General features: G+C 48.8%; 1 protein-coding gene across 8 annotated transcripts in view; it reads right to left on the reverse strand.

Annotated features, from left to right (window-relative positions):
• Window positions 1–6757: 6757 nt before the first annotated feature.
• Window positions 6758–23033, reverse strand: part of SGSM2 (small G protein signaling modulator 2) — a 37579-nt gene continuing 21303 nt past the window's right edge. The window contains exons 8-24 of one of the 8 annotated variants that reach the window (XM_088177168.1): window positions 22689–22813; window positions 22327–22394; window positions 21803–21963; window positions 21191–21320; window positions 19715–19849; window positions 17033–17183; window positions 16402–16466; window positions 15770–15915; window positions 15249–15377; window positions 12597–12779; window positions 11910–12269; window positions 11119–11243; window positions 10639–10721; window positions 10067–10176; window positions 9725–9821; window positions 8820–8894; window positions 6758–8540 (exon numbers count right to left, since the gene is read on the reverse strand). In XM_088177168.1, coding sequence (XP_088033294.1) covers window positions 8452–8540; window positions 8820–8894; window positions 9725–9821; window positions 10067–10176; window positions 10639–10721; window positions 11119–11243; window positions 11910–12269; window positions 12597–12779; window positions 15249–15377; window positions 15770–15915; window positions 16402–16466; window positions 17033–17183; window positions 19715–19849; window positions 21191–21320; window positions 21803–21963; window positions 22327–22394; window positions 22689–22813 — 2232 coding nt within the window. In that variant the 3' untranslated portion in view covers window positions 6758–8451. Of the gene's footprint in view, window positions 8541–8819; window positions 8988–9724; window positions 9822–10066; window positions 10177–10638; window positions 10722–11118; window positions 11244–11909; window positions 12270–12596; window positions 12780–15248; window positions 15378–15769; window positions 15916–16401; window positions 16467–17032; window positions 17184–19714; window positions 19850–21190; window positions 21321–21802; window positions 21967–22326; window positions 22395–22688; window positions 22814–23033 lie in introns of all 8 variants that reach the window. The other 7 variants (XM_088177166.1, XM_014881158.2, XM_088177167.1 and 4 more) reach the window with 7 other exon arrangements.

The raw sequence follows: 23033 nt of genomic DNA on the forward strand, positions 1-23033 counted from the left end.
TGGTGGACCAGAGTACAGTGACAAAAAAACAAAAACCCCAACAACAAACCACGAGTCAAACCATGTTAAAGGTATTATTACATTTCAAAAACCATCTAAAATCACTGTGACTTGTTATGGCATTTTAAGGAAATTCTCTGTCCTGTCTAATAAAAGGAAAAAGAATACACAACCAGACTTGATTTGTTGCCATTTTATAAATTACTTGATTTTTATAGCTATGTCAAAAAAATACTGTTTTTTGTTGTTTTAATGATTGACAGTGCTTTGTTTGGATGTTTTTGGGGGAATTTGTATTTTGTCTGGCTTGGTTTGCTGATGCAATAATTGGTTTTGCAGATCTCTGTGCATGGCATGGCCTCGGTCAGGGCCCCCCTGCCGGTCCAAGCCCCCCCAGGTTTCTCGGGTTTGTTGTTTGGCAGAGGCAAACACTTTGTGCTGGCAGCTTGCAGGGCGTTTCTGTGGCCTGGTGAATGGAACCTGGGGCGAGAAGACCAAGAGAAATGAGGTAGATTTGCTGCATGCTTAATGTTTGCTAGTTTGTTCTGTCCTGACCACGCTTTGGTGTGGGAGCCAGTGGCTTTGGAAGGGGATAAAGGGGATGTGGTTCCCTTCCAGAGCACAGGCAGTTCTGACAGGGAAGCAGTCTGTCCTTCTGCAGGATAAGGGTTTGCTGCAGGAGTTCAGTGTGAGAGCTCGTGTGTGACAGTGAGACGTGCACCAAAGAACCCTCACCCCTCAGGACCCTCCTGTTCCCCCTTCCCGGTGGCTGGGGCAGACCTGTGTGAGGTCAGTGGCAAATCCCAGAGAGCCAGGAGAGGAGGATGCAGTTTGGCTCTGCTGGTACCTGCCAGCCTGCCCAGGAGGCTGCCTGGGACGTGTTGGCTGCTCACTGAATGTTCTGGTCCTTGCACTGTGTGTGTAGCTACTGCTGTGAATGATCTCCATTCTGTCTTCCTCTCTTTTTAGAGCAAGTATTCCACAGTCCTTACTGCAGGCAAAATGCTGCAGCTGCTCTAGGGCAGGATGGGAGGGTGGTCTCACATCTGCCCTGGAGTTTTGGGAGAGGAGAGGGGGTGGCTGAGCACCTCACCAGTGCCTGGCTGCCTCCAGGGTGGGGCCGAGGTCTCCTGCAGGAAAAGAGCATCCATACTCTGGCAGCTCCAGCCTGTTGAGGACTGGTGGGAGCAGTGTCAGGGTGTAATTGAGAACATCTGCCTGTTCCATACTGTCCCCAGTTAAAACTGGTCTGGAGGCAGGAGAAATGACTGCAGAGGTCAGGGGTGATTGTGCCTTCTGAGCAGGTGTCACTGGGCATTGGATGAAGTCTGTTTATAAAGCCCCAGTTACCACTTGTTTTATTCTTCTTTCATGCATCCTTGAGTTCAGGAAGCTTTTGGCTGTGCTGCCAGCACAGCTTCTGCAGAATGGACAAACCTTGAAGGATTTCTTTTCCTAGAACCCCATTTAAGCAGACTTTTTGTTCTCATTCCAGTACACCATTAACAACTGGGGGATTCACAGAATTGCAGGACTTGGTTGTCCTTTGTTCCTGCAGCTGCTTTCCTGAGGAGGCTGTGGTGTGCCAATATTTGAGAGCTTGGTTGGGTATTGGTTCAGTTTTTCCTCATCCGAAACTCCTCAGTGCTGAGTATGTGCAAGAGGTCAGCTCCCTGCTCAGGAGGGAGTGTGGCTTTGCAGAAGCAGCAGCAGCAGGAGGGGGAGGACGTCTGTTTCTGCCTTTTTTTACTGTTCCAACTCACAGAGTAACAAATTCTCCTCATGGAAGGAGAAGGAGGCAGGTGGAGAATGGGCTTAGTGCAGGAGATTTGGCTGAGCCCCAGGGAGATGAGCTCTCTGCTGGGTTGTTGAATGGCCTGTGCTGTATGGACAGGGGTGCTGCTGACCTCATCTTTACTCCTTTATGGTTTAGAGCAAAGAGCTCTAAAAGCCATAGAGAGTTTAGAGCCCTGCCTTGCCCAGTCCTGTATCTTGGCCAGTTTTTCTTTCCCCTTGGAGTTGTGCCATGCTGTCTGTCTGATCCCCGTCATGGGTGTTGGCCTCCCCATTAGGAACATCTCCCTTGGGCGGCCCAGGAGCTGCTCCAGATGCTGTGTGTACCCCTGTTCTCATCTGCCTTTTTCAGGGCTACCAGAAACATTTCTTTGGGATTTTTCTTTTTGTTTTTTGAAGTCAGTGAACTCCTCTCTGTTCTGTGGGAAGAAGAGCAGCCACAGCCCTTCCTTTTCCACCTCTGTTATTCCTGCTCAGAAACTTTGGATTTACACTGATGCTCTTAGAAATCCCGTTCAGTACTGTATGACAAGGGGCACTTTAGGAATGTCTGTCCTCCTTTGATATATGTTTTCCCTATGGAGAAAGCTATATATGAATATATGTGTATTGGGGATTCATAACATCTAATTTGTTCCCCAAAAACTCAATAAATATGAAGTTTACAAGAAATCTCTTCTGTTGTTGAATAATACTGGTTGTTGGTAACCATGCCACAGAAACAATAGAAAATGGGGTTTCTCTGAGTAGTTTGAGAGGGTTTTCTGTCCTGTCACCCCTGGCTCGGAGCCTGTTGGTCAGTGGAGATGGTTCTGCCGAGGGCAGGTGCCCTTGCAGCCCATGTGCTGCTGCCCACAGCCAAACCCTGCTCAGGAGCTGGGCCTGTGCTTAGAGCTCAGCCAGCAGGGCCAGGGGTGTTTGCAGCTGGGCAGATGTTTGGGCACAGAGCCCTGGCATGGTTGCAGTGCCTGGGGGAGCCACGCTGGGCTGAGCCTGCCAAAGCCACTGCCAGGGACGGGCAGGCAGAGGGCAAAGAACCCAAACCGCTGCTCTAAAATCATCCTGAAAAGAGCTCTTAACGCTGACACTTTAGATACAGGAATGTATTCCTGACCTCACCAGTGAAAATCAGCCAGATCTGTGTAGTTTATCTTAGGAAGGAAAGTGATCTGATTTCCCATGTTCTCTGCAGTTTGCTTGCGTGGGACCCGAGAGGCAGCAGGTCGAGTGTCCCTGGGGGCACAGTGGGGGCAGCTGCTGCCCCACATTTCACATGGGGAAATAAGGGCTGGAGCCAAACTGCTGCTCTGGGGTTTTTCTGCACGTGTGTGTGTGTGTGTGTGTCCATCTGTCTGTCCGTGCTGGGGCTGAGTGCTGGGTGTTGAAGGCCAGAAGGGCTCCAGTGTCACCCTGGTCATTGGCACAGCTGGGTTTTGGTTTCTTGAGCAGAGCTGGACACGGGGGCTGGCCCTTTGCAGAGGGCTCTGCTCTCTGTGCCCACGGCGTGTCCGGAGTGTTTGTCATCCCACTGAGCCAGCTGCTGCCCCTGCTCTTGGGCTGCTTGTCTTTTTTTCCTTTGTTTTATTTCAAAGTGGCCTTCTGTAACAAAAGAAACAAAAAAAATGCCTTTGGGTGGTTTAGGTGGAGGTGAGGTGTCGCTGCTGTGTCGGTGTCGGTGTGGTTGTCTGTGCGCACGCCTGGTAGATTCCTGTAGACATGCAATGCAAGGCTTCTTGTGTCTGGTTTTTGTATGTAACCTGTGTCTCTTTGGACTGGTTTGCATCCTGAGAGTGTTTTTTGCATTTAAAGAAAAAAAGAAAGTGAGAACTGTTCCAGGTTGGGTGGGTATGGGGGCTCTGGAGCCCTCCTGTGTGCCAGGGGCAGGGGAAGGTGTCCTTTGCCCCATGCGATGCCATGGTCAGTGCTTGTTTGGCCCCTTTGCTTTCTGTGATGGGTATCCAGTGTCCCCAGTGGGGTGAGCAGCCTTGGCCAGATGAACCAGTTGACCTCTGCTTACCTGAGCAGGACTTTGGCTCAGCCTGTCTCGGTGTTCAGGCACTTGCTCAGTTGGCTTAGTTAGATCCGTGGCTGCTGCAGAGAGCTCGTGGAGCTGCTGTGGAGCTGGGCAGCTCTGAGCACTCACAGGTGAGGCTCCTCTGAGACCTGGCATGCTTTTTTCTGAACAGTTGTTCATTCCAGTCTTACTTTGATTCTAAAAGCTATGGGGGTGAGGAGAGGAAAACCCTTATGCTTATGGCCTGGTTTTTATCCTTTGTTATCATTTGGGACAGATTAAAATGGATTATAACACTATCGTTAGGTTATTTCCTCCTCGAGTGAAACATCAGTTGTTAGAAGTGGATGTTTAGTGTAAAGGAAAATAGGCTGTGGATAGAATCAGTCATGGCTTCTGTCTGTCCCTGTTATACAGAACTTGATAATCCAAACTTGAACTATTAAATACCAGCCCGAGCCCAGCACTGGGTGGGTGCAGTCTTGGCAGAGGTTGTGTTTGGCTGTTGCCAGGCTGGCTCCGTCCTTGCCTGGGGCTGCTGAGCAGTGAAGGGAGGCCCCACTGGCCTCTGTCCCTGCACTGTCGGTGTGGGGACAGGGCTGTTCTGTGCTGGGATTCGGTGGGGCTGGGCTGTGGGATGTCGTGGTGCTCACCAGGAGGGCAGGGCTGGTTCTGCTCTGGTTCTGGATGAGGCCATTGGGTCACCCCATTCCTTGTGCTGTGAGTAGGAATTGGAGTGGGAGGGAGCGCTGCTCGCCAGGGAGCTGCCCCAAACTCCCCGCCTGTCCCTGCTGTGAGATTTTCCCTGGCTGGCAGGCAGGTTCTCGCCGAGGTTCTGTGGCTGTGGCCGGCACTGGCCCCGCGCTGGCCGCGGTGCTGGCCCGTGCTGGCCATCGGGAGCGCTCCGGCCACTGCCCGCGCTGCTGCCAATGCCTTACGGATACGCCTTAACAACCTGAGCCAAAAGTGTGCTGGGGCTTGGCAGAGCGAGAGACCAGGGACTGACTGCGCCCACCCGGTGGTTTATTGGCTTCTGGTCGGGCCCCGGCCCGGGCATCGCTGGGTGAGGAGCCGTGGTGGGAGCGGGGACCCCCTGCTCTGTCACTGCATTCACCTCCCTCCCTCCAGCCTAAAGCGTTTATTTATTGATCTGGTCTCGCCGTGCTCCCCGCGTTAGGAATGTGTCACTGGAGCTGCTGACTGAGCCCAGTCGCTGCCATCGCTGGCCCGGAGCCCCCGTCCCTCCCCTGCACCTCACACGTCGCGCTCACCTGGGCAGGTGCAGTCTGTGTTTACAGTGAGGACGTGTCACTGTGTTACCAATTTACTGAAATACTGAATATTGACAAACTAGACTGTAAAGATTTTTATGTGTTTGGATACATCTGCTATGTGAAAAAGCAACTAATTTTGTACATATTGTATTTTTACTATTCAGCTGTACAATACTGGCTCTTCATGCTCCAGAATTTAGGTATCCAACATGAATGATATCCATGTAATAAGCACTTGCCTGAAATAAATATAAAACTGAAATAAACATGCACTGAAATCAGAAGCAGATTTCTGCATTTGCTTCCCTGTGCTCTGCATGCAGATCCCTCACTTTGTTTGTGATTCCCCAGTTCCAAGAGCAGTGCCTTCCTCCCTCCGGAGCCGCTCCAGGTCGTGTCACGGATCCCCGGGGCTGGAGCTCCCCCAGCCCAGGCCGTGTCTGGACCCAGCAGGGAAAAGCAAAGCCTTGGCAGCGTCAGGAATCTGTGAGAACTTGGGAAAGGGTGCCCTGTCCTGTGCCCTTCTCCTGCTGAGGAGCCCAGCCCAGCCCTGCTGCAGGGCAGGGGGGCCCAGCAGAGCAGCCTCGTGCCCGGGACCCTCCTGCTGGACTCTCCAGCCCTCCTGCCCTGGGATTCCTTCCTGTGCCCTGGGCTGGGGCTGTACAGGGCCCAGCCCTGCCTCACATGGAGCTGCTCTCTGTCCTGCAGGTGCTGAGTCCCAGGTTCTGCTCCCTGTCTCCAGCACTGGACGTGATGGACGAGGATCATCCAGCACTGGGCAAGTCAAACCCCACGGTGGTGGTGGGAGCAGGGTGGGGCTGGGGGGAACACCACTGGTGTAAATAACTGCGTTAAAAATTACTGAGAGTGGTGGGGGATGTGTGGGAAGGACAGAGGGACCAGAGCCAGCTGTAACCCCATTGTGGTGCCCCAGTCCCACCATGCAGACAGGTGAAGGCAGAGGACACAAGGACACTGGAAGTTTGTTTAGGCCAATGTGTCTTTGGAGGCACTTCAGGAAGGGCTGATCCCTGTTGATAAATGCCTGATTAGCACTGCAGTGGCTGAGGGATGCCTGCACCCACCCCAGCACACAGAAGCCTTTGTTGGGCCTTTTTTTGGTGGAACGGGGAGATGTTCCATAACTCCTCAGTGACTCATCTCCAGGCAGACCTATTTAGCTTAAAAACCTGGAACACAGCTGCAGAAACTGCCCGTAGCAGGCAGGTGAGGCTGAGGAAGGACCAGCCCTGCTGCAAAGATGTAGCTGGAGGAGTTTATGGGGTCTGAACAAGGGCTGGGAGTGATGGAGGAGGATCTCTCCTGGAAGACCAGCAGCTCAGCTGAATTTAATGCAGCTGCAGCACAATCAGGCCTAAAATTTCAGGATGAAATTCTTACTTTTTAACACTTGTCATAAGCCTTTTTCTGTTCCTGGGCTGGGCTGGCTCAGGCTCAGCCAGTGGGTACATGAAAGCTGCCCTTAAAGTCATTTAAGGGACCTCAGGAGTCTATTTAATGGTGACCTATTTATTGCCTTTAGCACTACAGCCTCTGCAGCTCATCAGAGAAACATTAATTACATCTCACCCTGTCCTCCCAGACAGCCTCATCCCTGATCCATTCTGGAATCACCTTGGGGGGAGAGAAATCGCTCCCAAATTGCTCCACAGGATGCCTTGACAATAAGTATTTATTCATAAGTTACATTTAAACATAAATAATTGAGCAATAAAGAGAATAGTCTGCTCCCAACAAAAATAAATAATACACAACATTGATAAAATCCAATCAGACAGAATGTTCTAACAAATACAGCAAAGTTCACAGATTGGGTTTGTGTGAAACAGCTGTACAGAACATTCCCAACATACCAAAGGAAAATAGTGCAGTATTATCTGTACATCCATCACTCCCCGGGCTCTGGGAGTTGGAGGTTTTTCTCACTCTTCTCATTCTTTTAAAAAATACTTTTTCAGTTTTCAGGTGAACAGACAGACACACCTGGAGCACTTTAGGGACTGCAGAGCAGCCGTGGGGGTTGTGGAGGTTGGGCACTGCTGGGACTGGGGATGAGCTCGGACCTGTCCAGGCTGGGCCAGGGGCTGCAGGACATTCTGTGCCAGGAGCAGGGCTCCTAAGCATCCATGGAATCTGCAGCTGACTCCATGAGCAAGAACCTCCTCCCTCCCTCTCTCCCTCTGGCTGACCCAGAGATGCACTTTCACAGCAAAACACACCTGGGGAAAGCAAGTAGAGCACAGGTAAGAGTTGTAGCCCGTGCAGTGCAGAGGAGCCCAGCAGTCCTGGTGGGAGCCCAGTTCCCCACCAGCTCCTGCCACTCCCTGGGCACGGGGCACAGACAGCCCTGGGGCACACGGAGGGCTCCACACCCCAGCAGCAACTCAGAGCCCCCCAGCAACTGCAGCTCCTTCACCTGGCAGGGCTGATCCTGCTCACAGAGACCAGTGCCTGGTTTGTGTCTGTGAGACACAGGGAGACCCCCCTGCAAGCTCTGCAGGGCAGGGAGGGATCTGGAGGAGGCTGGGCACTGCCATCTGCTCTCCATGGATGTGAGCCCATGGCTCTGCTCAGCACAGGCAGCACGGTCCTGTCTGGGGGCTGAACCTGCTCACCTGAGCAGCACAGAGCAGGGCCTGGCAGCTGGGAGTGGGCACAGGGTCAGTTTGCACAGCAAAACGAAGGCAGGGCTGTGTGGGCCATGAAGGCTGAGCAGTGTGAGCCACTCAGCCAAGGCCAAACTGGTGTTTCAGCTCGTGGGCTCATCACTGCTCCCATGAACTGTGGCATTTAGGTTAAGGCCATTCTCCCAGCCAGGAGCCTTATCAGCTTTAATCACTGCTAAATACAAACCCAAATGTTTTGGCAATATGAGCTCAGACACATTCTCTTCCGTGTTCAAGGCAAAGACTGAGCCCAGGACCCTGCTCCTCCCAGGACCCAGCCAGTGCCTGCCACAGTGGGCCCAGCCTCGCCTCCACAGCAGCTTCTGGCAGAGCACACAAGGTGCATCCAGGCTTTACAGGTGCAGTAAGTCAAAATAGAAATGTTGCAGTTTGTCAAATCCCCCCTTTCAACATCACAAAGATGTAGACAGATGTCTTCTAGAGAGGGAAATAGAGAATGCAAAAAGATTTTGTCTAGAAATACAAAGTGAGTGTAACAAGGACTATCAAACACCAACCTCATCTGGTGAAGGGAAAGTTTGGGTTTTAAAAGTCTGTTACCATCTCCTCAATATTTATTACATTACATGGAAGATGCAATTAAAACACCATTTGGAATTACAGTGCAAGGAATGCTCCATCCAGTGGCTCCCAGCGAGGCCCCAGGACAGCCAGTCCATGGTCACTTGTTCTCAATCAGTGTCTGCACTTTGTAGACAAGGTCTCTGGCTATCCTCAGGATCTCTGCAGCATCGTGGTGCTCAGCCATTTCTAAGAGACACAGACAAACATCTGAACTGTCAGCACCACCTGTCTGCCCTGCCACTGATATTCCTGTAGCATTAGCATTAGTTAATTACTGTAACAAGCAGCAATCCCAGAGCATTTCAGAATTAAATACAGAAGTGGATGAATCCCTTGTACTGCAGGACCCAGCACTGAGACTCAGAGCTTAAAATGAGCAGGGGTTTGTCACAAGAACTGCAGCACACAGTCTCAGGAAGGGAGAAGGAGCAAAGTCTCATTACTTTTTATCAAAATGGCTCTTACCATTAAAAAACTTGATGATATCAGTGAAGTCCATGTTGTTATCACGGATAATCTCTCGATAAACTTCCACAAGTGCTAAGGCAATGAAAAGGACAAAATGTTCTGAAGAGATGTGCTTTGCTGCCCAAATAACTTCCCACACTGTAAATACATCCTCGTACAACAATTCTGAATGGGAATAAACATTACAAGAGCATCTGATTATTCAACTGACCACGTCCCTCCTCCCTCACCAATGTCTACAGCCCTCACTCAGCCATGACCAGACCCTGATGCCTCCTCCCTTTCCTCTCCCCAGCTCCTGTCACTTGTGCACTTAAGGCACCAAAGTGGCTTCAGGAACAATCAGCACAGCCTGGAGGTGGGGTGGTGCAGAGCCAAGCCCAGGAAGGTCCCTGAACCACAGTGACCAGTGAGAGCAGCACAGGAGGCCCAGGTGTTCTGCAGGCCCCAACATGTGTCCAGGTGTATCTCAGCTTTGCTGTCAGCACCAACTCTGCTGGAGTGTGCTTGTGCAAGGATCCTGGGGTCCAGGGGTGCTCCCACACAATACAGGGCATCCCACTCCAAGAACTCAGCCCCTGAGCTGCTGCTGAGCTGCTCTTTGTTATCAGAGCCATGAGACAGGAGGTATCAGGGCTTACAGAGGACTGGGATCACCTTCTTGAGCAAACAGGCATCTGCACTGGGCAGGAATGTGGCTTCAATGACATCATCAGGAATTTGCAACTCCCCTTTCTAAGCCTGGACTCATTCCAGTGCTGTTTCATCTCAGAGCTGCATTACCTTTCCTGGCTACAAACTCTGCAGTGACCCCAGCTGCCACTTCATCCTCACACTCACACCAAAACACAGAGCTGTTACATTCGACACAGCTCTAAACTACAGACACACAACATTATTACCTCTTTTAAAGTCAAGCAGGAACCAGCGATAGCAGAAGTAAAAATGAGTGTAATCTCCATTCTGGTGCATCAATTCAAAAAGTTCTGAGTCCAGAATCTAGAATGGAAAATAGCAGCTGTGAGGATGTGGCCTGGAAGCAGCCAAGGGCAGAGGTGCTGGTCCCACTCTGCTCCTCCTGCTCAGCACAGAACAGCCCTTAGCTGTGGGTGCCAGTGCTGTGACCTGGGTGCCCAGCTCTGAACCCCACACTTGGAGCTCTGACCCTTCCCTGTGGCATCAGGTGAGTCCTGAGCCTCTGGCACAGCCTTGTCTTCCTTCAGATGCCCTAAAAGCAGACTCACCTGGATGAGGGACCTCATGTTGGCAAAGTGTGTGTCCATGGCACCTCCATTGGGGAAGTTCTGGCTCATCCTCTTCATCAGGTGGCTGAAGCAGCTGTAGGCCAGCTGATCTGCAGGGACAAGGCAGACACTCAGTGCTGGCAATTCTGGGACTTCTTGAGCCAAAATAATGGAACTGCAGGGCTTGGGAAAAAACAGGGTCTTCCCCTTTGCCGTTCTCTGAATCCCAGGATTTAGGTGAAAGAGAGGTTGGTTCCTGACTCTGGACCATTTTTACCAGTTATGTTTTAAAGAATCCAGCCTGCAGTTGACTTTTCAGCAACTGCCAGAATACAGTAATTTTACTCACTTTGGTAAAATTTAATCTGGAAGTCAGTGAGTGACAGGGCAGCCCCAAAACACTAATGTTATCCATTTCAACAGCCACAGGTGGAGAAAACACAAATAGGAGCTGCAGGTTTGATTTTGCTGGTGACCCAGCTCTGGTTAATGCAGACAACTTCTGAAAATACATTTCTAAGGAAAGACCTCACTAAGGATATCAGCATGTCCCAAAGGAAAACCCTTCCTACCATTGTCAAGAATAACCATCAAAGGAGCCAGGAGGTCACACATGCCTTGGACATAACCAACTTCTAGGTGCTCCCAGACATAGCTGTGGAAAGAAGAAATCCTTGTATTGAAGGCTGATTCCATTTGTGAGATCAAATCCTAAGCAGCTGCTGAAGGTGTGAGTCTCAGAACCCTCTGACACTTCCCAGAGTATTTCACAGCCCTTTACTGTTTGCTGCCTGGATAAAGTGGCCCTCTGAGCATGGAGGTATCACCTGATCAGGAGAAGCCCAAACCTCAGAGTACATTCAGAGAACACTTCTCTAAAATAGGGTCTGTCACTTGAGAAATCTTCCCAAATCTGCATTCCAAACTTGGACCCATTTAAATTAATTACTGAGAATTCTTGTTGACTGTTATTTGCATATTATTATAGTTTATAGATTAGCTTATGGATTGTGACAGAAATGTGAAAGTGGTTGGGTTTACAAGCTCATTACCTGCACATGACATTTCGGAGCTTCTCCAGGTTCTCAGCAGTAAAATACCAGTAATTCCTGTCACATCTCTGGACATCTTTATCAATTCTGTGCAAATTTAAGGCAACAGTGTCCAATAACTCTATCTAGAACAGAGAAGTTTCAGTTAGATCTGCTAAGCTTACAGCATTCCCAGGACTCTGCAGATTTGCTCTGAGAATCACCAAACCAGAAACAGTACAATTGTACTCTGAGCAGATGAGGGCATTGAAATACTCAATTACTGTCAAAAATGCCAGGTAAAACACATTTGTTTTCACTGGGAAATGTGCCAAACCTGTCCTATTTCCAAATGGCAATTTCCAGCTAAATAACTTCAGCAGAGAGAAGCAAAAACTACGTTGCTGTGTGACAGCAAGAGCAACAGAGGTGGTGGCATCTTGAATGTAGGTTTAGGTTGTGGTTCAGTTTCACTAGATGGAGATTTTAGCTTAAGTAACAACAGAATCTTACATGCAGTATGTTGTCCACACCCCCAGGCTCTGGAAAGTTCTAACTGATAGAAATGTACCATACTGATTGTCTTGCCCTCCTACTTAAAAAACACACTCAAATTTTTCTTGCTGTAGCATTTCCAATCTAGCTCACAATCCAGATGAAAATATTTGGCTGCAAAACTCCCGAGTTACCATCCCACCAGCTGTAGTTCTAGTTTGGGACTCTGTCATTAAATGCTGTCTGAAGAAGCAGCAGGGTTTGCTAAGAAAGCAGTGATGCTGTGCAGAGGGGATGGCACTTCAGCTGTGACCTACTGTGTAGGAGGCAGCACAGACAGAGGCGACATCCACTAAATAATCCTGGGCACACAGCTGCTCCTCTGACACAGAGTCCTGGGCCTGCAGCAGCCCTGCCTTGGCCCTCTGCACACAGGCTGTGCCCGGCTCAGTCCTGCCCTCCTCAGTGCTGCCTTCCTCCTCGAAGGAGCCGCTCTGGCCGTCGTCGATGCTGGACAGGATGCCCGAGGTCACCGAGTAGTTCCTGGAGGATGGCAGCCCCGAGTCAGGCGAGTCAAACTCCACAGCTGCAGGGGCTGGTGCTGCTGTCAGCGTGGGGTCCTCCTGCCCCTTGGGGTCCTGCTCCACGGAGTCTGTTTCATCCACAGATATAAACACCTGTGACATGCAAAACAAACACACACTTCAGCAGCAGTGATCATCTGTGCTGGGTCTGACTGAAGGACCTAGAAGGAAAGATCTGGAGAGCTGTTCCTCTGCTGACAGGGGATCTGCCTTTGTAGGTGAACCTGAGAGCCCTTAGGCTTGTCCTGCTTAAGAACAGCTGTAGGCTGTGCAAAATTCAGACCTGCTCTTCACTCTAACACTGGAGACAGCTCCAGTGTCTGCCCAGCATTCAGGAGCTGTGCTAACCTCCGTGGGCTGCACCTCTGCAAATGCTGAGCACTGCCCACTCCAGATGCTGGGTGGGAAGGGAGTACCTACATCATTGCTGATGGTGGAGTCCCTGTGGATGAGCCTCTGGACGTGGCTGTCAATGCTGCTGCCCGATGAAAACTTGGCCAGCGTGGCTGAGTGTGACTCCTTCTCTCGCTGCTTCACAATGACCTCGCAGGCTTTCCACTCAGCCATCACCTTCTGGTACCTCAGAGCAATGTCTGCATCCACCTGCAGACAGAGACATCCTGACACACTGCCCTGCTGGCCAGGAGGCACTGACGCTGGGAGGACACAGGAGGGAGAGGTTAAGGCAGGTGCCCAAAGGGTGCCAAGGCCCTCTTGCTGCAGCAGCACATCCCTGTGACTGGAGAGGAGTAGTCAGGTGAGGGGTATTCAGGGAATATGCAGGGAATTAATAACACTGTAGGCACCAGAAAGGATCCATATAAGCAGGTGTATACACTATCAGCAGCACTGTGGTGTGAGCCAGGATGGAACAAAAGATGTCACGTGAAACCTCACACAGAAATCAGATGCAATCTACAGAGCAAGTGCTGCCTCTGCCTGCATCATCCCTAATTCCATCCCATCTCCTTCCAACTCCTCTGTTCGAGCTCTAACATAGCCCTTGTGAAGAATTCCAGGTCACAGGTTTACAGACACCAGCCTGCACAGTCAGATCCTGGGAGAAACTCTGGAATCCCAGCTCCCACAGCCCTGTCCTGTGGCTGCACTGTGCACGGCCAAATCCATCTGCACTGGGCACCACTGGAATAAATAAAGGTCTTTGTCACTGGTGGCTTTCTCTTTTGAAGGACAGCCACAGAAACCCCCTTGAGCTGTTAAGGGACGTGTAGCAATTTTACCACTCTGTCATTTGTCAGGAGCTGAAGAGAAGCCACAATTGTGAGCTGGCTCCAGGCTCCGTGCTCGGCTGGCTGAGCTGCAGTCATAAATCATAAAATACAACAGTAGTGGAGGGCTGGAGGACAGCCACATCTGGGAGTGAAAAAACACCATCAGAAGGCAAAGGTGATAAATCACCTGCAGTGACTTCAGTTAAGGACACAACGAGTTCTGTACGTGCAGGTGTTACAATTGTTTTCATGTCACTCATTTAACAGACTCCTACATTCCGTGTGAGCTTCAGTCTCCAACAAGCCATTCCTTTCAGGAGTCAGTTATTACTCTTGTTTACTACTGGTGTTGAGTAGCTCATTACAATTCCAGGTAAGCTCAGAGCACCCCTGGGTTAGCAGGGTACAAACTCGGGGAGAAAAATCTTCTGTAGGAGCCTGTGTTCTGCAGATCAGATCCTTCCTATCTTGTAACATCTCTGTAGGAATTTACTGTCACTCCTATCACACAGACTCCAGTATTTATCTCTCCTTGCCAAATCCCCTATGTTTCAGCTGTACAAATGCACGTGCCCTTTGGAGACGGGGCTAGCATCCATGAGAGATGGCTTCACATCTCCCACTCTAAAAACTAAGCATCTGGGTCCTTTTCTTCATTTCCAGACATACCTTTTATTTCTACACATGGATCATAAATCTGATAGCTCATACACCTGTGGAGATCAGAGAGAGCAAAATGCAATCTATGCAAGAAACCTCCAATATCCTGCTGTGATGGGTTTCTTGAAAATCTGAGATTAAAAAAAAGAATGGAACAGTGCTCAGTAGAACATTCCTGATGTACACACTACAGCCAGAAAATCTGTAATAAACACCTACTAAGATGACTGGATTCAGGGGGGAGAATCTGGACTGTGACCCAGTTTGAACAGTTTGAAGGGCTCTGTTTCTCCATCTGTGTTCAGAACTGGCTTTTAAAGATTACTGGGAGGAAAACAACTCAAATTGCCACAGCAATGTTTAGTAAAAAGGGAGCTGCTTTTAAAGTGCCCCATTTGCAAGACACTGATTTGTCCATGGCAAGGCTGGAGGTCAGGCTGCCCTTCTGCTCTGCAGGTGCTCACAGGGACATAAATTACTCCTTGGCATGTAAAGTAATTGGGAGTTAGCAAATGCCAAATGTTTTGATATATAAACCACTCCTTATCAATTTAATCCAGAACAGAATCAGCTACTGCATGAGTGCTACCTCCCTGGTAATAACACTAACTGAAAAGCAAATTAATGTATTATTTATATTCCAGGCCAAACCTCATTACTGTTCCATCCAGTTCAGCCAATCTTTGGGTGATGCCACAGAAAAGCAATGTTTTACCACCACACAGTAACTCCAGAGAGTCCCTCTGGGCTCTTCCCAGCTCCAGCAGAAGTCCATGCATGCAGAAGCAGTACCATGGAGAAAAGGGAATTATTTCAAGGAGCAGTCTGAAGTTAATTCAGCTAATACACCATATAAGAGAGGGGTGAGTAAAATTCCCATGTCAATGTCAATGTCAATGTCTCCCCATTTTATAAGTGACAAATTTGTGGACACAGGGTGTGCTCAGGGCACGTGCATGCCATAGGCAGAGCTGAATGCAGGTTCCCTGACTTCAAGAAAGGAAAAACTCTCATTTAGTGACATTCTGACATTAAAACGTGGTATCAAAATCCCTCTGCTAGCATGTGTTACTCATGTCTTCAGTAATGTCCTTCCCTTGGGAATAATACCCAGTTGCTATTCAGAAAACAAAACCTTCTCTGCAAATGTAACTGAGATTCCACAGAAGCTGTGGCTTACCTGGTCCATCTCCTTCTTGGCCATGCCAAATTTGTAGTGACCTAACAAGAATGGCCACACTTCCTTCCGAATCTCATGCTGGACCCCACCATAGTAAACTCTTCTTAGTAATTCCAGTTCCTTGTAGTTCTACAGTGGCCAGGAGAAAGAGGTGTTGAAGGCAATACATCTGTATTTAACTCAGGCACACTCAGAGACACTTCACAGTAAGTACAGAGGCAGTGAAATACATGCAGGACACTAAATAAATTCTGTAGCTTGACTGAAGCCTTTAGCGCCTTAGCTGAAATCCAGTCTCATATAGGCTGCCATGCCTTCCATGAAAATAATCTAAATTTGAATAGATCAGTTGCTTTGATACTAGTTTATATCTTTGCCATGATCAGAGAAGCAAAGACTGTAAGAACCGACCCTCAGGAGCTGAGGAGTGACCCTCCAGTGGTCCAACCCCTCTGGTATTCCTTGGTCCCACTGCAGGTGATTCCCTGCCCAGCACAGCACAGAGGGGACGTGGCACTGACCTTCCTGTCCTTCTGGTACTTGCTCCAGACCTCCTTGGTGAGGCCGGCGGCGGCGCTGGCGGGTCTGTCCTGGGGCACGATGCTGTGGTTCACCAGCGCCGAGAGGTGCGTGCGCACCGTGGACAGGTGACGGCAGTGAGCCAGCCCTGCGGGGACAGCGACAGCGACAGCTCAGGGCACCTGGGACAGCCACAGCCCTGCCCAGGGCACCTGGGAGCTCCAGGGACAGCCACAGCTCTGCTCTGGGCACCAGGGACAGCCACAGCCCTGCCCAGGATACCTGGGAGCTCCAGGGACAGCCACAGCCCTGCTCTGGGCACCTGGCTGCCCCAGGTACAGCCCTGCCTGCTCTGAGCTCAGTGCACCGTGTGAGAATGAGCAGTTACAGCAGAGCCAAAGGTTAAACAGACACAGAGCAGCAACACCCACTACCCTGCACATTCTGTCTTCACTGTCATCACCCCTCCCACTGCCAGCTGCAAAACTCACCAACACTGACACACTGGCACTGCACTTACATCCACCCTACTGCCCTGAGTTTAGGGTCAGACTGCTTTCTAAGCCAAACATCCCATGTTGTTTAGATGAGCATATGGATACCACGTGGGCCAGACATAAGAAGCTTCACTTACATCCATAAAAGGCTCTGGAAATGATCTGCCTCTTCATGCTTTCACACAACATCTTTAGTGGAGTTCTGTGGAGAGGCATCAACAGGACAAGAGCAGGTGGTGAGGACAGAGAGCACCAGGAATTTCATGCTCATCCCCGTGTTCTACACACAGTAATTTTTTCTCTACACCAGATTTGTTTAGTTAAAGGACACAGTAACAACAAACTCCACTTATTAAACTCCACTTATTAAAGCACTTCCCCTACCAACATTCTGTCCCCAGACAGATTTCCCTTGGCACACACAGCCACAATTGCTGCAGGTGCACTGTAGAGGTCTGTGTGAAATTAAACTGTTGCCCTTCATTCAATTGTTAATAACTTGTAAAGATAGCATTACTAGAGCTGAAGTATTTTACACTAGACAAACAAACTAGATGCAATTTTTCTTTCAAAATGTGACCCGAGCATAGTTTAACAGACTAAATTTCTTGCTGCCTAACTTCATCTTTTTATGTTAGAAACCACCTGAAAATTGTTACTTGAAAATCTTTACTCTTTGTCTTGAGTGCTGCAACCACTCAAACCTTCCTGTTTTTACGTGTGGCATGCACACAGTCCCCAGGTAAGCTCTGTGCACAGCCTGCTCACCGGTCGTGGATGCAGCTGCAGCAGCTGGGAATGTCGTAGGGAGAGCTGCCCATGGAGCAGGAGATACAGGAGGAGCCCTGGCTGCAGTGCTCCAGCTGCCACGACAGCACGTTTGCCCCAAAGCCTTGCATCTCTATCATCTCACTGGTGTCTGTGGAAAAACCAAACAAGACAGAAGGACATCAGCCTTTTCCCTCCTCTCCCCTCCTCCTCCTGTGTGTCCTGATGGTTCATGCTTCACTTCCCAACAGGCTCTGAGCCTCGGCTCCAGAAACAGGAGAGCAGCATCCTCAGAGCCCCTGCTCTGGGCCTGCAGCATGCTGTGCAGGGTCCCTTCCCAGGAAGCCAAACCCCTTCACCATTTGCCCCTCTCTTGCCCATGCACATCCCAGTTCATGTTTCAAGAGAACAGAGAAAAGGGTGCTGCAGTAACAACTCAACTGCTTCTTGTGCAATACTATGGAAATGTTATTTATGGCCAGAAGAGATCATCTAGCCCAACCTTGTATTTAATTCAGGCCTCAGAATTTCATTTTGCAGTTCCTGGAATCAGCCATGGAGCTGCTGGTCCAGCCACAGTGAAAGCTGGAGCATGGAAGAAATTAAGCAAACTGAGTCAGTTGCTTTCAGAGGATGCTTCTTTCCCTCTCAGATCCTAAAATACTGCACAGAGGGACAGTCCCAGTCCTGCTAATGTCCACACTATATTTAGAAAAGGATACTCTCTACAGGAGTATGTGATCCAACTGTACCATGCAGCTTCCTGAGTTATACCTGCTCCACCAAATCTATTTGCCTTTTTAAACAGCCTCAGAAAGGCAAATAAAAAAATCAGCAGCTCCCTTCAGAAAGTCTGGCTTCAATTCTTCAGCCTTCCCAGCTGGCATTTGAACTCGTGGGGGTTTTGGTTTATAATAAATAACTGGCCTTTCAGCTCACCCATGATTAAAATTAAGGCAAATATAATAATGTATGTCATAAAGTATGCCACTAAATTAACAATTACAAACAAAATCCAGTCCCCTGGGCCGTGCTTTTAAAACAGGTATTTGTTGAGTGGTGGGGGGGGCAATTCCAAACCATCTCATGCATTTTAAATCAAGGTAGCACAAAGCATTTTAGGAGTGCCTATTAGAAAGTGGGCAGAGGTGAGGGAGGAATGGAGTAACCCATTTGTTAACAGGAAAAGCACAGGCTCATGCGGAAGCAGTCATGTGTGTTTACTTCACAAAACAAAGTGTGATGCAAAAATGCTCTTCACCTTAATTCTTCAGGAAGGAGCTGAACGACCCAGTCTTTATTGCAGCTTCTTATTGGGTTCAAATAAAAACCACTGGATAAACATTTTTAGATCATTAGTTTTTGCCTCCCCTCTGTAGACAGGAAAATTGGGTTTTTCAGTTTTAATTTTTTATTCTGTTTTTTTAGAGAAACAAGGAAAGAACCCCACAGAACCTAAAGATTCAGATGAAAGGTACCAGAATTAGTGAAGAATTAGAGTGAACAGCATCTTTTATTTAATTGTAGTGGTGTTATCTGTAACTTCAGCTACATGCAAAAGTCGAGCATGTTGCAAAATGTCAAAGCAGATGGCTGGCAAACCTGCTACAACAGTGTTGTCATTATGGGATGGGGCTGCTGGAGAGACAGCAGCCCAGCCAGGCTATTCCCAGACACATCCCTACCTCTATCATCCCCTTCAAGATTAAATAACCAAAAGCAGACACCTGGCAGCCATTCTAGTGGGATAACTTCCATGTTCCATCAACTGACTAAAGACTAAATTGTGGACGTGGCAGTTAAATGTTCTCCTTCCCCTTTTTGCCCATATCCAGACACAATCAGTTAGGACACACTGAAACTTCCTAAAACAGTGTCTTTTTTCAAGGGGAACACTATTTTTGGAACTTCTTTCCGTCCATGCCTTCCAAGAACTCTTTATTAACCTGGGCTGGGCTTTATCAATTTCCAGGGGCTGCTCCTTTGGGATAAGTGTGTGGGCAGCCTAGAAGAACTGAGGCTCTCCTTGAACACCTGTTCATACCCTGTCTAACCCAGAGCTCTGGCATTGTACAGAGATGCAGGGCAATTATTGTCTCTTGCAGTCAGTCCCATAAGTCCAGGGTATAAGAGAAAGCAAAGACTTCTCAGAATTCAGAGCTAAACTACTGGATGCCAAATGCACACACATCTTGAGAATACCAACTTAAATAATATGAAGAAATAGGTGACAAATTAGTAGAGGGGGCTGGAGCACCCAGCACCCCCAGCCTACGGATGCAAGTGGAATGAAAGCACCAACCCCAGACAGGCATTGCATCTCCACACAGCCTTCTCTGCACACTCTGCTACCTCATCTGAGACATCACAAAGCTCTCACACTGCCTCCTTCTCTCCTGAGAACCTGCTCTAGTATCCAGCCTTTGTGAAGGAGGGGCAGGAAGCCCCACAGGAGAGGAGCTTTGCTGCTCAGCAGCACACACATGGAGGGAGGGGGAAGATGCTGTTCCCACTCCCCACAGGCTGTGAGCCATCCCCGGCCTCTGTGCACAGCCCCCTCCATCTCCAGATCTCATGGTGGGAGTGAAATGTCTTTCCCTGTAATAATGCCAACACTGTTGTATGCATCAGTGGAAGGAGCTGCAAGAGAGCTCTGGGACACAGGGGGAGGAGGATAAAAACCTTTCATCCTATTAGGAGCTGTGAGGTTCCGAGAGCAGATCATTGATAGCATTGCGTGGAGCTTATCTTCCTCCTCCTCATCATCGTCAACAGAGGTAGAGCGGCTGGCAGCTAAGTGGTGGTAGTTAATAGTTACTGCTCAAAGAAAATAGTGAAAGAGGAGCATAAGAAGAAAGAACTCAGTGCTGTGGGAAAGCTCAAAAGGACATGGTCAGCAAAGACAAAGGACCTGAATCCTGCCCTCTGCTCGAGGGGACTGCTCTTGTAAATGGGTGTGAAAACTGTTTTCACAGAAACAAAGCATGCTCCACCAAACTCAGGCCAGCCTTGGAGTGTGCACAGGCTGTGAGAGTGCACATGGCACACCACGGCAAGGGAGAAAGATCCCAGTGCCAGCCTGCAGCAGCTGAGTATGCTTTTGAGCAAAGCTCCACGGGAATTCTAGGCTCCAGCTAGCTCCTGTCCTTCACCGTGCCCTTAGCAATGCTGTGGCCCCTTCTCTGAAACCTGTGCCAGCTGCATCTGGACAGCAAACCCTCGCTCCCAGCTGTGTGTGCCTCTGCAGACAGGCAGAGTTCCTGCCTGGCACAGCTCCTGCCCCACGAGTCCCTGGGCTCTGCAGCCCCTGCACCAGGCCAAGGTGTGTGCATGGACTTACCTGTGCCAGCCCAGGAGCCCTGACACAGCCCAGCAGGCACTGTGCCTCAGGAGGCTGCAGAGGAGGCTCCTGCTTCCTCAGCTGCACTAAGTCCCAGTATGAGCAGTAACTCCAAATCTCCTGCAAACTTCAGGGTCTGATCTTCCCAGGAAATTCTTGCTTCTTTGCCAAGGGGAATAAAACTGATCATGCTGCTTGAGAACTAGCTCAAATGCCTTCTTGCATGTAAGGAATTTGTATTCACTGATGACATGAGGTGGTTTGGTGCTTGGGAATTCATTTAGTTTCCTTGGAAGGGCCTTTATTTATCCATTGTTAAGTTTGTGCTTCCAAGCCAGGAAAACTTAGCCCAGAGAGTTCTTGGGGTACTTTTAAGAGTTTCTGGTTGGGTTTTTTTTTCCTAATAACAACATTATGAGCAAGCATTGTGGCCAGTAAAAATATCCTCACTTCAGGAGCAAAACTGCTCTTGGCTAGTCAAGCAATCTTTTTTGTTTCAGTCTCAGTTTGCAAGCCCAGGGGAGTATTTTGAAAACTGCCTCTGTAAAACACAGAGTAAATGTAAGATTCCCCACCTCAACTCCATTTCCACTAAGATAACAAGTCTCACTGCATTAAGGAAACTTAAGATGTACCTGTTGATCCCAATTATCTCTCAGTGAAATTTATTACAGGTTTGGGTTTTTTTACCCCCTTACAAAAACGTGGCTTGTCACCTGTAGGTACTTCCCAGAATATTACTTCAAGATTTTCTCAGATGCCTGATTTGGTTTTTGTCTGTGGTTTTTTTTCAAACAAAGCTGAACAGAGACACTTACTGTTATCATGCTTGTGTCCAGGATAAATAATTCTGAAGACATAGTCTGTGGATGTGTCCTCAGCTGGCATCTCCTCCAGATCCACTGATTTGTTGCTGTTCCGTTTTCGAAGCTTTGGAAACACCTTGCCCTAGAGAAAATAATAATAATTCCATCCATTGAGCTATGAGTGACTAACAGAGTACAACAAAGTACTGCAGACCTCTGGCATCTTAAATCTCCAATAATTAATCTTTCAATGTTGGGAAGAGGTGAGGGAGAAAACAGTGGGGTCATACACAGCTGGTGGTTTTGTAGTTAATAATACTTTTCTGTGCTCTCTAAAGCAGCCTTTTCTTGTAATCTCTGGGAGCTGGGCACCCCAGCAGCTCTGCCCAGTCCATCTGAGTCTCACTTGTGTTGTGTGGGTTTGTATCTTGATGCAACAGTAGATTTCTGCTCACTGCTCAATGGGGCAATGAAGGTATGAACAATTTTTATAGACCACTGTATAAGAAGCCAACTGGACTAAATGGAGTTTATTTTGCATCCTACTTTACCATAAAGCAGCTGAAGTCAGTGCCCAGACCCTGTGGAGCAGAGATACCCAGAGCTCACCAGAAGCAGCAGTACCTTGCCTTGCTGGGACCACAGTGGGGGCTCCAGCTGGCCCCGGGGCAGGAGCCCATTCTCCAGGCAGGACAGGAAGGCGAGGAGGTGCCCTCCTTGGGGGAAGTGCAGTGGAGGCCTCTGGGTCCCATCCTGACTCACCAGCACTAATGTCCATCTGCTTTCTGCTGCAAGGAGGACAAGGGGAGTCCACACTGTTACATCACAGCCTCAGTTTTCTGCTCTTCCCTTCTAAGAAAATTTTATTTGGGACCATCTCTAAGTAGATAAATAAACCTTTGGAAGGCACAGTGTGATGTAAGGATGACATCAGCCCTTTAGTCCTAAAGAAACTCGAGATACAACAAACTATGAAAGCCTCATACAGTTGTTATCCTCTATCACGTGGGACTGGAGATTTTAACACTCACTCCCACATGGCCAGAACTAGTCAGAGGTGTTCCCAGCACTGAGGGAGGAAAAGCAATCATTCAAGGCTCTCCTGTTTGTGTATGTTTAAGGAATACATGCTTAAGGGTTATGCTTACGTTGCTGATGGCAGTGGATGCAGACAATCTGGCTCAGTGGCACAATCAATGCATAGTCCCAGTAAACACTAAAAGGGAAGGAAAGTGAAGGAAACATTGTTTTTTCTATATTCAGGAATGCTTGCAGTTCCAAGCACCTAACAGAAAGATTCTGCTAAGTTAATAACTGCTTATTAATTTTGGTCAATTAAAGTAAATTATTACTCAAGTAAATGGCAGAGGAAACTAGTTTCTCCACACTGGATATTCTGGTACCAGGTTTGTACAACCTCAGCTTCCCTCTTCCCCTCCCCTTCCTCTTTCCTGGTGCTCCCCCAGCAGGTTACACAGTGCTTCCCATTTTTCCTGAATGCAATGAGTACCTTTTCTCCAGTTCTGAATCTCCAAGGGTTCCATTCATCAGCTGGTTTGGAGTCCATTTTAATGTCAAACTATCTGCTGATTGATGGAGGGAGAGATACCCAGGGATTGCCTCCAAGTCATCCTTCTGTTCACAGAGACAACAAACAGACAACCCAGGTGACTCAAGTGCACAAAATATCTGCATAAAATATATGTTCCAGTCTTTCTATGCCATGCAGGCTTTAAAGCTGCAGTATCTGGGAAGGGCTGAGGGAAACCCTAACAGCAAAAGTACTGACACACAACAGTGATACTGGAAAGGGGAAAAACCACGCCACAGTCAGCTGGTTTATGAAATACAGTCC

This window comes from Sturnus vulgaris, chromosome 21 (genome assembly GCF_052056855.1).
Source record: "Sturnus vulgaris isolate bStuVul1 chromosome 21, bStuVul1.hap1, whole genome shotgun sequence".
NCBI lineage: Eukaryota > Metazoa > Chordata > Aves > Passeriformes > Sturnidae > Sturnus > Sturnus vulgaris.